Raw genomic sequence first — 15,011 nt, 5'->3', positions numbered from 1 at the left:
GGACCACAGCCCACCCGTGCACGGTTCTCGGCTTGTTACCTTCAGATGACAGGGACAGATATTTAGATCCGGCTTCGAAGGACCAATTGTTAGAGGAATTTAATTCCTATATGTTCATTAACCAATTCAATTGTAACAAAGCAAAACACTTTGTCCGTTTCTAAGAATTTGTAAAGTTCTTATTTGCATAAAATAGACAAAGATCAGTCAGAAAATTACTCAGTAGCGTTTATTCCCGAGAGCTCTGAACATAAAACCATGTACATTGGTTTATATACACCTCACATTTTGTCATAAATGTCCCTCCTCCTCTGAGATACAAAATAGTTCACAAGCCTTCTCACATTGTCTGCCACCTGTTAAACAATCTACAACAAGCCCAAGGTCTCTCCCCTCCCTGGGTAGGGACAGAATGTCCTGTAAGGAACACAGTATTCCGGCCGGTCTGAAGAAAGCTCCATTCGTTTCTAACAAGGAAGAGAAAGTCCTTGTTCTAATTCTTGACTAAAACTACACACCTTATATTCAGTATTATGATTATAATAAGATTCATAGATTCATATAGTAACAGAGTAGTATTCTGTTTAGTTATAATTCTAAGCTAAATGTATATGTATATATAATTTAGTCATTATTCATAAAAATCCCATAACAAACGTCCCAACAGCAAGTAGGAAAAGAGTTTCCAGGCTGGGCAGGGCCTGGAAACTAACCATTATACTCTCTCCAACTCAGCACACAAACCAAACAACAAAGGCAACCAATACTGGGCCTATCAAACTCAAACATAAAAAATATGCAAACCAAACACGTACAGAATTTAACACTACCTCCACGTTCTCCCAAACTGTAAAGGCAGATTTCCTCTTCGTCTGAAGAGGAGTAAGGATCGGACCAAGACGCGGCGTGGTAAGTGTTCATGACGATTTATTAAAAGCGAACTGAACACTGAAATACAAAACAATAAACGATGTGATGAAACCCGAAACAGTACCGTGTGGCGACAAACACTCACACGGAAACAAACACCCACCAACCAACAGTGAAACCCAGGCTACCTAAGTATGATTCTCAATCAGCGACAACCAATGACACCTGCCTCTGATTGAGAACCATACTAGTCTGAACACAAAAACCAACATAGAAAGACAAACATAGACCCACCCCAACTCACGCCCTGACCATACTAAAACAAAGAATAAAATAACAGAACTATGGTCAGAACGTGACACAAACCAATACATTCAAAGATCCCGGATGAGCTCCCACTTGTCACAAACCGGCTCAAAGCCCGTAACAAAAAGGGAGACAAGGTGGAGATAAGGAGTAACAAAATATATATTTATTAAATAAAGTAAACTAAATACAATATACAATGGTGTGTGTAATCAGTAATCAGTAGTGTAAGTGAGTGTTTTGCATGCATGAATGTGATAATGCAGGGTGTTGAAAGGTGCCAAAGCAAACAACCAAAGGCCTCCATGATACACAACAAAATCTGTAACGGTGTCTGCATGGAGAGAGTCTCCCTCATGAATGGGAAAGTGGTGTATTTATCCTGGGACACACCGGGCCCAGGTGTTTCCCATGTAGCTGACGACCCTCCCAACTCCGCCCACCGGCATCCTAATAAGGAAACAAGAACAAAGAGAGAATACGGCAGACAGAGTGGGCGGGTCGTCACACCCGTAATAACAATGCACAGGACGAGACCCGTAATAACAATGCACGGGACGAGACCCGTAATAACAATGCACGGGAAGAGACCCGTAATAACAATGCACGGGACGAGACCCGTAATAACAATACACAGGAAGAGACCCGTAATAACAATACACAGGAAGAGACCCGTGATAACAATGCACGGGAAGAGACCCGTAATAACAAGACACAGGAAGAGACCCGTAATAACAATGCACAGGAAGAGACCCGTAATAACAATACACAGGAAGAGACCCGTAATAACAATGCACAGGAAGAGACCCGTAATAACAATACACGGGAAGAGACCCGTAATAACAATGCACGGGAAGAGACCCGTAATAACAATACACAGGAAGAGACCCGTAATAACAATACACAGGAAGAGACCCGTAATAACAATGCACAGGAAGAGACCCGTAATAACAATACACGGAAAGAGACCCGTAATAACAATGCACGGGACGAGACCCGTAATAACAATACACGGGAAGAGACCCGTAATAACAATGCACTGGAAGAGACCCGTAATAACAATGCACAGGAAGAGACCCGTAATAACAATGCACGGGAAGAGACCCGTAATAACAATGCACGGGAAGAGACCCATAATAACAATACACGGGACGAGACCCGTAATAACAATGCACGGGAAGAGACCCGTAATAACAATACACGGGAAGAGACCCGTAATAACAATGCACAGGAAGAGAACCGTAATAACAATACACAGGAAGAGACCCGTAATAACAATGCACAGGAAGAGACCCGTAATAACAATACACAGGAAGAGACCCGTAATAACAATGCACAGGAAGATACCCGTAATAACAATGCACAGGAAGAGACCCGTAATAACAATACACGGGAAGAGACCCGTAATAACAATGCACGGGAAGAGACCCGTAATAACAATACACAGGAAGAGACCCGTAATAACAATGCACGGGAAGAGACCCGTAATAACAATGCACAGGAAGAGACCCGTAATAACAATGCACAGGAAGGGACCCGTAATAACAATGCACGGGACGAGACCCGTAATAACAATGCACAGGAAGAGACCCGTAATAACAATACACGGGACGAGACCCATAATAACAATGCACAGGAAGAGACCCGTAATAACAATACACAGGAAGAGACCCGTAATAACAATGCACGGGACGAGACCCGTAATAACAATGCACAGGAAGAGACACGTAATAACAATACACGGGACGAGACCCATAATAACAATGCACAAAACATGCAGCTCGAAAGTCAAAACAACAACACATGTACTCACAGGACCAACGGACATTGAAACAATTAAACCAACCAAGACAATGGGGAGCAGAGGGCACATATATACAATTACTAATCAGGGGAAATGGGAACCAGGAGTGCTTAATTAGACAGTTCAGTCAAGCCTAGAAGGTTGGTGAAGTAGAACCGCACGGAATGAGCAGCAGTACAGGGGAATCCATGACACAAAAATAAAAAAAATACCATTGGAAGTTATTCAAACTGAGCCAAATACTGCTACAAAACAACATATGTCATGTGGGAACAATTAGAACGAGATAATCGGTTCAGTTTCAAAATAAAAAGTCTAACACATACACAAACCAAGGTTGTTCCATTTTAATTCTTGTCAGTTCAATAGATTGGAACATGGAATTTCTCCATAGAGAAATGGATTCACAGAATTGATTGGAAATTACATTCCCCAGCTAACAAACACATAACTCCTATCTGTTGCCCAACTATCTACTAGCTACTGTATCTCTCCCTTAGTCTGAGATCAAAGGTAGTCTGAAAGAAAATTGAAAACCTCCAGCTGTTAGGTAAATCAGCTTGACCTTAACAAACTCCAGCTGTTAGGTAAATCAGCTTGACCTCAACAACCTCCAGCTGTTAGGTAAATCAGCTTGACCTCAACAACCTCCAGCTGTTAGGTAAATCAGCTTGACCTCAACAACCCAAGGTACCCAAGCAATGCAGGTGTAGAAGCACGGTGGCTAGGAAAAACTCCCTAGAAAGGCCAAAACCTAGGTAGAAACCTAGAGAAGAACCAGGCTATGAGGGGTGGCCAGTCCTCTTCTGGCTGTGCCGGGTGGAGATTATAACAGAACATGGCCAAGATGTTCAAATGTTCATAAATGACCAGCATGGTCAAATAATAATAATCACAGTAGTTGTCGAGGGTGCAGCAAGTCAGCACCTCAGGAGTAAATGTCAGTTGGCTTTTCATAGCCGATCATTAAGAGTATCTCTACCACTCCTGCTGTCTCTAGAGAGTTGAAAACAGCAGGTCTGGGACAGGTAGCACGTCGGTGAACAGGTCAGGATTCCATAGCCGCATGCAGAACAGTTGAAACTGGAGCAGCAGCACGGCCAGGTGGACTGGGGACAGCAAGGAGTCATCATGCCAGGTCCTGTGGCATGGTCCTAGGGCTCAGGTCCTCCGAGAGAAAGAGAGAAAGAGAGAATTAGAGAGAGCATACTTAAATTCACACAGGACAACGGATAAGACAGGAGAAGTACTCCAGATATAACAAACTGACCCTAGTCCCCCGACACATAAACTACTGCAGCATAAATACTGGAGGCTGAGACAGGATGGGTCAGGAGACACTGTGGCCCCATCCGATGATGGGTCATGATAGGACTGTGCCAGCTGAGGAGGGTACAGAGGTGGCACTGCCAACATGGGAGAGAAATGTGTGTGTTTGCATGCGTGTATTAGTATGTGTGTTTGTGTGTGACAGTATGACAGCATCTAGCACACAGCTTCCTTTGGGATGGATTTTAAGTATGTGACACCTGCATTGTCAAACATCTCAATCCAAAATCATTGTTCCCCCTTTTTGCTCCACTCTTCTGGGAAGGCTTTCCACTAGATGATGGAACATTGCTGCTATAACAGCCTCCACTTTTCTGGGAAGGCTTTCCACTAGATGTTGGAACATTGCTGCTATAACAGCCTCCACTCTTCTGGGAAGGCTTTCCACTAGATGTTGGAACATTGCTGCTATAACAGCCTCCACTCTTCTGGGAAGGCTTTCCACTAGATGATGGAACATTGCTGCTATAACAGCCACTCTTCTGGGAAGGCTTTCCGCTAGATGATGGAACATTGCTGCTTGGACTTGCTTCCATTCAGCCACAGGAGCATTATTGAGGTTGGGCAGTGATATTGGGGGATTAGGCATGGCTCACAGTCAGCCTTCCAATTGATCCCAAAGGCATGTTGATCTTAGGCATGCGTGTGGCTGCTCAGCCATGGAAACCCATTTCCTAAAGCTCCCGACTAACAGTTTTTGTGTTGACGTTGCTTCCATAGGCAGTTTGGAACTCTGTGGTGAGTGTTGCAACTGAAGACAGATGATTTTTATGCCCTACACGCTTCAGAACTCTACAGTCCTGTTCTGTGAGCTTGTGTGGCCTACCACTTCGTGGCTGAGCCTTTGTCGGTCCTAGATGTTTATACTTCACAATAACAGCACTTACGGTTGACCGGGGCAGCTCGAGCAGGGTAAAAATTTGACGAACTGACTTGTTGGAAAAGTGGCATCCTATGATGGTGCCATGTTGAAAGTCACTGAGCTCTTCCGTAAGGCAGTTATAATGTTTGTCTACGGAGATTGCATGGCTGTGTGCTTGATTTTATAGACCTGTCAGCGAAGGGTGTGGCTGAAATAGCCAAACCACTAATTTGAAGGTGTGTTCACATACTTGTGTATATATAGTGTATATATAATCTTTTGTTGCAGAAAGGCATTCTTCATTTTTATTTTTACCCCTTTTTCTCTTCAAGTTGTAGTTACTGTCTTGTCCCATACGGACTCGGTAGAAGCGAAGGTCAAGGGCCATGTGTCCTCCGAAACATGACCCTGCCAAGCCGCACTGCTTATTGACACACTGCTCGCTTAACACGGAGGCCAGCCGTACCAATGTGTCGGAGGAAACACCGTACACCTGGCAACCGTGTCAGCATGCATGAACCCTGCACGCCACAGGATTCGCTAGCTCGCGATGGGACAAGAACATCCCTGCCGGCCAAACCCTCCCCTAACCCGGACGACGCTGGGTCAATTGTGCACTGTCTCATGGGGTCTCCCCGGTTGCGGACAGCTGTGACACAGCCCGGTCTGTAGTGACGCTTCAAGCACTACGATGCAGTGCCTTAGACCGCTGCGCCACTTGGGAGGCCCTAGAAACGGCTTCTTGTACATGTAAACTTTCTGATGCCTTAATTGCAAACTTATATGGGATTTGTAAATATGAATAAAACATGTATCATAAACTGACCCAATGGGCACACGCTGGTTGAATCAACATTGTTTCCAGGTCCTTTCAATGAAATTGAACCAATGTGGAACAGACATTGAATTGATGTCTGTGTCCAGTGGGTAAGGAGAAAGCCCTGAGCTATTTAGATCTGTGATTGGCTGAGATAATGGAGGAGGCTACTTTCAGGAGGACAATGCCCCGCTTTTACATGTGAATTCTTAAAGAGATGGGTGGGGTTAAGGTTTAAAAGGGTGTGAATGATGCTGAATGGGCATAAACAAAGAAGAGCTAGAGACGCCAGAGAGACTCCAGAAAGTTTAAAAATAATTAAAGGGCATTTCCTCCCACTTGTCTACAAAGTGGGATAACAAGTTGATCAAATGTCAAAGAAGCACAAACTTTCCCATGTTTCCCCCAACTGCAGCCATTCTGGAAAATGTGTTATAAACAAACCTTCCTGAATTCGATCACACATATTCCCGGAGGAAATCAAACAAAACAAGCAAACAGTCGAGGAGGACTAACCACAATAAGTAATGCAATATGCTCACAATGACTCCAACTATTTTAAAAGGCTACAGGATGTGGATTCATATGCATGCTATTATTATGGGATATATTTAATGTGAAATCCATCAAATTGTTATCTACGCAATCTCCTGTAAAATTCTACTAAACCACTTTGCACAGACGCTAATTCAACCTAGCATGATGCTGCCACCACCATGCTTCATCATAGGGATGGTGCCAGTTTCCATTTTTCAGGCCATAGCGTTCAATCTTAGTTTCATCAGACCAGAGAATATTTTTTCTCATGGTCTGAGAGTCTTTAGGTGCCTTTTGGCAAACTCCAAGCTGGCTTTCATGTGCCTTTTACTGAGGAGGGGCTTCCGTCTGGCCACTTTAACATAAAGGCCTGATTGGTGGAGTGTTGCAGAAATGGTTGTCCTTCTGGAAGTTTCTCCCATCTCCACAGAGAAACTCTAGAGCTCTGTAAGAGTGACCATTGGGTTCTTGGTCACCTGCCTGACCAAGGCCCTTCTCTCCCGATTGCTCATTTTGGCCGGGCGGCCAGATCTAGAATGAGTCCTGGTGGTTCCAAACTTCTTCCATATAAGAATGATGGAGGCCACTGTGTTTTTGGGGACCTTCAATGCTGCAAAATGCCAGAAATGCCAGAAATGACACAATTCTGTCTCAGACTTCTACGGACAATTCCTTTGACCTCATAGCTTGGATTTTGTTATTATTATTATTGGTTATTACAAAAAACATTATGTGGAATTGTGACCAAGTGATTGTTGATAACATCCTCAATCAATTTTTCTGTTAATTCTCTGCTTCCTGTCTCAAAATCATCCAGACACTCATTCATATTCTGTTTCTGAGTGTGTGTGTGTGTGTATGTGTGTGTGTGTGTGTGTGTGTGTGTGTGTGTGTGTGTGCGTGCGTGCGTGCGTGCGTGCGTGCGTGTGTGTGTGTGTGTCTGTCTCCCCATGTGTGCACTTACCTAATGCTTGATCACACGTTATATTGCACCTTATGTCACTTATATTGTCTTCATCCTCAATGATGACAAGAATGAGCAAGAAACAGCAATATCAGCATTATTCCTACACTATACAGTAAATAAAACAGACAACATGTCATGAAAACCATCATGTTCTAGGTTATTACATTCTCTATTACCCCAGAAGAACACTACCGCTCTTCCTATTGTCTATGTCAGGGCTCTCCAGCACTGTTCCTGCAGAACTACCATCCTGGAGTTATAACCTACAGGATGATAGCTCTGCAGGAACAGTGTTGGAGTTATAACCTACAGGATGATAGCTCTGCAGGAACAGTGTTGGAGTTATAACCTACAGGATGGTAGCTCTGCAGGAACAGTGTTGGAGTTATAACCTACAGGATGATAGCTCTGCAGGAACAGTGTTGGAGTTATAACCTACAGGATGATAGCTCTGCAGGAACAGTGTTGGAGTTATAACCTACAGGATGATAGCTCTGCAGGAACAGTGTTGGAGTTATAACCTACAGGATGATAGCTCTGCAGGAACAGTGTTGGAGTTATAACCTACAGGATGGTAGCTCTGCAGGAACAGTGTTGGAGTTATAACCTACAGGATGGTAGCTCTGCAGGAACAGTGTTGGAGTTATAACCTACAGGATGATAGCTCTGCAGGAACAGTGTTGGAGTTATAACCTACAGGATGATAGCTCTGCAGGAACAGTGTTGGAGTTATAACCTACAGGATGGTAGCTCTGCAGGAACAGTGTTGGAGTTATAACCTACAGGATGGTAGCTCTGCAGGAACAGTGTTGGAGTTATAACCTACAGGATGATAGCTCTGCAGGAACAGTGTTGGAGTTATAATATTATTTAGTTAATCAACCAGCTGATTATTAGAATCAGGTGTGCTAGATTAGCATTGGAGTGAAAGCGTACGGGATGGTAGCTCCCCAGGAACTAGGTTGGAGAGCAGTATCGAAGTCCCCCCCCCCAAAAAAAGCCATATTGCAACCTATGTGTTGTGATAATAGTGTTGTTTCTCTATAATCTGTTAATTCATATGCCTCGACACTGTGATATATAGGCCCAAGGCCGAGACAATAAGAAGACACAGTGGCAGAATAAATTCAACCACACCTTTGTTTCATCAAAACCAGAGAGCAAAAACTGTCAGGTAAGGTCCACAAAAAATATTGCATGTAACAAACAGTTACATGACCTACAGCCAAACAAGGTAATGTTTCCAACATTTTTGGACTACTTAACAATTATTGATGTAGAACCACGGAGAGTCGCTAGCCTAACTCCCTTTCATGGGAAATGATGCGCCAGACCAGCTAGTTAACATTAGCATATTACGTCTAGCTTCATGTTGAACTTCCATCCTCTCAGGCCAGGGGCACAATGTATGAATAGCCACCGGAGGACAACGAAACAACGAGATGCAACAAAACATTTTCGTTGGTAAATGTCGTTTGGCTTCTGATGTGATTGGTCTGAAGCCAAATCCAAACTGACTTACCTTGACACCTTTTTTTGGTGCGTCAGAACCATTGACAGTTGAGCTCACCCAGTTTAGCTCAACGGTGGTTGGCTACTATTTTATATTATTTGGGGAGAAATGTATGTTTAAAAACAATATATATTGGTCAATTTTAGGGGGAAGCCTGGCTTTCCTTGGCATCCATGAATACACGTCACTGGTTGGAGACCCCTGCCCTGTCTCAATGCCTCGTCTTCTATTTCCCACTGTTTTCTGCTCTCTGCTTTGGCCCAGAAACCCCATCTCTCTGTTTTCTCCTCTCTGATTTGGCCCAGAAACCCCATCTCTCTGTTTTCTCCTCTCTGCTTTGGCCCAGAAACCCCATCTCTCCGTGTTCTCCTCTCTGCTTTGGCCCAGAAACCCCATCTCTCCGTGTTCTCCTCTCTACTTTGGAACAGAAACCCCATGTCTGTTTTCTCCTCTCTGCTTTGGCCCAGAAATCCCATTTCTCCGTTTTCTCCTCCCTTCTCCATGACAGGAGGAGCTTAGTGTTTATTAAATCCCTCACTCTGAGTGACAGCTGAGCCTCTTCTCTGATGCTCAAGTGTGTGTGTGTGAGTGTGTGTGTGAGTGTGAGTGAGTGTGTGTATGTGAGTGTGTGTGTGTGTGAGTGTGTGTGTGTGTGAGTGTGTGAGTGTGAGTGTGTGTGTGTGTGTGTGCATTTGTGAATGTTTCTCATCACTGCTTGTCCCCGCCTCTTAGCAGAAAGATCCAGAAAATGATAAAAGGATGTTGGGAGTGAACTTCTTAAAAGGACGCAGTGACCTTATTAAAAAGCACTTAAAAATACAGCTTTTTATCCTGCGTCTTTTGAAGAGACACACCTTCATAGATTTGCTACAGTGGTTGGGGCTACGGTTTGTATTAAGCCTTGTTTCACCATCTAAACAGTCTGAGAACATGGCCATCTCATTCAAAGCAAGAGCCTGGGTGAGAGTAACAGGTGAGAGGAGAGGGGTTGACTGAGCCTATGCATACAACTACAGAGTAATCTAGGAATTTGTAGTTATTTATAAAATGGATCCATAAATTGTGTAATTTGTCAGTGACCTATCCCTTTAAGGGAGTAGGGAAATTGTTGAGGGGGGGCGATTATAGCGTCAAAAAGGTATTGGAGCAGGGCTTTCTACAGACAGGATTTCAATTTGATCAGTCTTTTGTTGCCGTGAATTTTCCCAAACCACTGGAAATGTAGATGAGCCTGGTGATTTACATAAATTCACTGAAAACCCACACTAACATACTGTTACATTGATGATATTGCACTTTTCATGTAGCCTTACATTTGGCCAACTAACAGCCTAACATTATGGACTAAACTTGCAAATTATTTTGCTGTGACAATGTATATAAAAAAAGGCAATCGTGAAAATGTGACATAAACTCACCTTCCTGCATTCAGTCACATACACAGAGTGTACAAAACATTAGAAAACACTTTCCATGACATACACTGACCCGGTGAGTCAAGGTGAAAGCTATGATCCCTTATTGATGTCACTTGTTATATCCACTTCAATCAGTGTAGATGAAGGAGGAGGAGAAGGATGTTTAAAGACTTGAGACAATTGAGACATGGATTGTGTATGAGGGTGAATGGGCAAGACAAAATATTGAAGTGCTTTTGAAGAGGGTATGGTAGTAGGTGCCAGGCGCACCGGTTTGTGTCAAGAACTGCAACGCTGCTGGGTTTTTCCTGCTCAATAGTTTCCCTTGTGTAATGACTAATGCAAAGCGTGACCACAGATCCCTCGCAATGACTCCAAACTATTTCAAAAGCCCACATGATGTGGATTCATATGTATGCTATTATTGTGTAATACATTTCATCTAAAATGCAACAAATTGTTATGATGAAATAATGGAACATTTAATCTATGCAATCCCATGGATTTAAATATCAGAACTCAATGTTTTATCATGTGTACTGGAGTGAGAGGGTGGGTGTGTGAAGGCCGGTATAATCCTGCTCGTTTGCGACATCTACTGGCCAGGAGAGAGGATGGCCCAGAATGGGTAAGGGCCTAATACACACGCACCTGTATATAATTAACTTGGAGGTTTGGCTGTTGCTGTTTTAACCTGGCTTTGGCTGGATTAGAGTTTTGGGTCTGGAGCAGCAAGAGCTGACATGCAGAGCCCTCCTAACACTGGGAGGGTTATTGAACCCAACTGGACAGGAACCAGTAAGGACAAGCCTTTTGATTTTTTGTTTTCTTTTTTTCCCTAGATACCGAGTTGTCAGGTGGCAGAGAGGGACCGGAAGACCGTTGTAAAAAGGCTCAAAGACAGCTAGGTTTTGGGGTAATTGTTACCCAGCGCTGTGGCACATTCTGTTGTCTCTTTTATTCTGAGTCGTTTCCCTGGATGGCCATGTTGGTCTACGCTTGTGTTACTTCACACTCTCCTCAGTTAATGGCCAGCCGGATCCGCGCTGACCGCTACAGATGCAATCTACCACACTGGAATGTTTTCACTCACACAGGCATATGATGTCAGTAGGCTATTTGAAAATAAAGATGATTCTTTCGTTAGCACACTAGGAGTACTTGTGACCAATTGATTGTTGAAAACATCCTCAATAAATTGTTCTGCTTATTCTCTGCTTCCCGGGAAACGAATAAATACGCATTTTGATGTCATAGATTTAGCCCGTGGTAACTTGTGGAATATCCACCTGCTTAAATGCAGTTTTAACCAATTAGCATTCAGGATTAGACCCATTGTATAATTGATAATAAAGAACAATAACTACAAAAACATTGTGGAATTGTAACCAATTGATTACATCCTTAATCAATTATTCTGCTTGTTCTCGGCTTCCTGTCTCAAAATCATCCAGACATAAAGTCATATTCTGTTTCTGACCGTGTGTGTGTGTGTGTGGGTCTGTCTCCCCATGTGTGCACTTACCTCGTGCTTTATCACACGTTTTATTGCACCTTATGTCACTTATATTGTCTTCATCCTCAATGATGACAAGAATGAGCAAGAAACAGCAATATCAGCCTTATTCCTTCACAATACAGAAAACTGACAACATATCATGAAAACCATAATTTCCTAGGTTATTACAATCTCTATTACCCAAGAAGAACACTCCCTCTCTTTCCTATTCTCTATGTCAATTACTCTTCGTATATTTCCCTCTGTTTGTTTCCTCTCTGCTTTGGCCCAGAAACCCCGTGTCTCATTTCCTCCTCTCTGCTTTGGCCCAGAAATGCCTGTCTCCATTTTCTCCTCTCTGCTCTGGCCCAGAAAACCCATGTTGTTTTCTCCTCTCTGATTTGACCCAAAAACCCCATGTCTCTGCTTTCTCCTCTCTGATTTGGCCCAGAAACCCCTTGTCTCCATTTTCTCCTCTCTGCTTTGGCCCAGAAACCCCATGTCTCCGTTTTCTCCTCTCTGCTTTGGCCCAGAAACCCCATCTCTCCGTTTTCTCCTCTCTGCTTTGGCCCAGAAACCCCTTGTCTCTGTTTTCTCCTCTCTGCTTTGGCCCAGAAACCCCATCTCTCCGTTTTCTCCTCTCTGCTTTGGCCCAGAAACCCCATCTCTCCGTTTTCTCCTCTCTGCTTTGGCCCAGAAACCCCTTGTCTCCGTTTTCTCCTCTCTGCTTTGGCTCAGAAACCCCATCTCTCCATTTTCTCCTCTCTGCTTTGGCCCAGAAACCCCTTGTCTCCATTTTCTCCTCTCTGCTTTGGCCCAGAAATCCCATTTCTCAGTTTTCTCCTCTGCTCCATGACAGGAGGAGCTTAGTGTTTAAACCCCTCACTCTGAGTGACAGCTGAGCCTCTCCTCTGCTTTTCTGGTGTGTGTGTGTGTGTGTGTGTGTGTGTGTGTGTGTGTGTGTGTGTGTGTGTGTGTGTGTGTGTGTGTGTGTGTGTGTGTGTGTGTGTGTGTGTGTGTGAGAATGTTTCTCATCACTGCTCGCCATGCCTGATAGCAGAATAATTCCTGAAAGATTCAGAAAAGGATAAAAGGATGTTGAGAGTGAACTAAAAGGACATGGTGACCTTGAAAAGTCCTGCGTCTTTTGAAGAGACACACCTCCATATAGTTGCTACAGTGGTTGGGTATACAGGTTTTGTATTTCAGGCTAAACAGCCTGAGAACATAGTCATCTCATTAAAACAAATGGTCTGGTTTAGAGCTTCAGGGGAGAGGAGAGGGATTGACTGAGCCAACACTCCACGGTTAAGTTTAGGCATTAATTTCTAGTGGTTAAAGTAAGGTGTATGGTTTGGGAAACACATCTAAATGAATGTCAAGCACTGGGATTGAACCCACAATCCTTGGAGACCCTAGTGGATGGTATTGACGGCACCTCCTGACGTCTTGGACAAACGTCTAACACTGGAGAGAGAGAGAGTCTCTCTGGCAGAAATAGTTAGAAAATAACAGAATGAGAGTGTGAGAGAGACAGAAAGCCGGGGGAGAAGAGAATACAGTCTACATCTTATGGACGGTATGTTGTAAGACTGGCTCTGATGATCAAATTCCTAACTTGAGATGGACAATTCGCATTTTCATTAAATCATATCGGGATATTTGAACAACATGTTTTGAGTTGTTCTGCAGATCTCAAGTTAAGACTTGGCCCAGAGTGAGCTGTGTTTGGAGTTTTTGGACTGACATCAGCACAGACCTGGGATAAGATTATACTCCCCATATCATAACTTTAATCATTAGTTAGAGAAAAACAAAGTTGACCTTAGACCAGTGTCTGGGGCCTACGTCATGTGAATCATAAAACATCACCCAAAGTAACATAAAATATAGTTACATTTCAAACATAAGAGTCCTAATTCTCCTTAATGCCCTAAATGACCAACAGTGGAGTGCTCATTTCCTCTGTCAGTTCACTCCATATGTTTCCAAATTCTCTTCCTTCCTCTCCCGTCAACACCCTCAGCCAGGTGACTCTAAGAATACCCCTCCTTCTTCTCAGACTCACGTCTAGACTTTCACCCAGGTGACTGAGAATACTCTTCCTTCTTCTCAGACTCAAGTCTAGACTTTCACCCAGGTGACTGAGAATACTCTTCCTTCCTCTCAGACTCACGTCTAAACTCTCACCCAGGTGACTGAGAATACTCTTCCTTCCTCTCAGACTCACGTCTAAACTCTCACCCAGGTGACTGAGAATACTCTTCCTTCCTCTCAGACTCACGTCTAAACTCTCACCCAGGTGACTGAGAATACTCTTCCTTCCTCTCAGACTCACGTCTAAACTCTCACCCAGGTGACTGAGAATACTCTTCCTTCCTCTCAGACTCACGTCTAAACTCTCACCCAGGTGACTGAGAATACTCTTCCTTCCTCTCAGACTCACATCTAGACTCTCACCCAGATGACCCTGAGAATACTCTTCCTTCCTCTCAGACTCACGTCTAGACCCTCACCCAGATCACCCATATCACCCCGAGACCTCACTTGTTTACTAAGTTAATCGGTGTGGCATGACCCTTTAGTGAACTCTGGGGATGGTCATATACTATATGGATCATTAGGCCTTTAATCTCTATATACTATACCTCTCTAAAGTAAGATAACTTACAGAACTGTATTAAAATGTTCATTGCATGGATCATTTAGCCATTTGATTTAGAATTGTAGACCCCTTTCATGTATAAACATATATATGTATATGCAAAGAGGGGCGGCAGGGTAACCTAGTGGTTAGAGCGTTGGACTAGTAACTGGAAGGTTGCAAGTTCAAACCCCCAAGCTGACAAGGTACAAATCTGTCGTTCTGCCCCTGAACAGGCAGTTAACCCACTGTTCCTAGGCCGTCATTGAAAATAAGAATTTGTTCTTAACTGACTTGCCTAGTTAAATAAAGGTAAAAAAAGATATATATACCTCTAGCTTAAACTGGCAGATTGTTTGTTATGTTATGCATCAGATTTTTAACTGGGTATTAGTTAGTGGGTTCTACAAACATGAACTGTTGCTACAAAATCACCAATGCTTCCT

The 15,011-nt window shown here is 43.5% G+C and overlaps 1 protein-coding gene across 1 annotated transcript in view; it reads left to right on the top strand.

Annotated features, from left to right (window-relative positions):
• Nucleotides 1-14,429, top strand: part of LOC139385793 (uncharacterized protein DDB_G0287625-like) — a 38,439-nt gene extending 24,010 nt beyond the window's left edge. The window contains exons 3-4 of the mRNA XM_071131040.1: nucleotides 1,635-2,903; nucleotides 14,362-14,429. Of these exons, the coding sequence (XP_070987141.1) occupies nucleotides 1,635-2,903; nucleotides 14,362-14,429 (1,337 nt within the window). The remainder of the gene's footprint in view (nucleotides 1-1,634; nucleotides 2,904-14,361) is intronic.
• Nucleotides 14,430-15,011: the final 582 nt, after the last annotated feature.

The sequence above is a fragment of the Oncorhynchus clarkii genome, chromosome 27, assembly GCF_045791955.1.
Source record: "Oncorhynchus clarkii lewisi isolate Uvic-CL-2024 chromosome 27, UVic_Ocla_1.0, whole genome shotgun sequence".
Classification (NCBI taxonomy): Eukaryota; Metazoa; Chordata; class Actinopteri; order Salmoniformes; family Salmonidae; genus Oncorhynchus; species Oncorhynchus clarkii.
The sequence above is the reverse complement of the archived record's forward strand: the minus strand, read 5'-3'. Positions and strand labels throughout refer to the sequence as shown.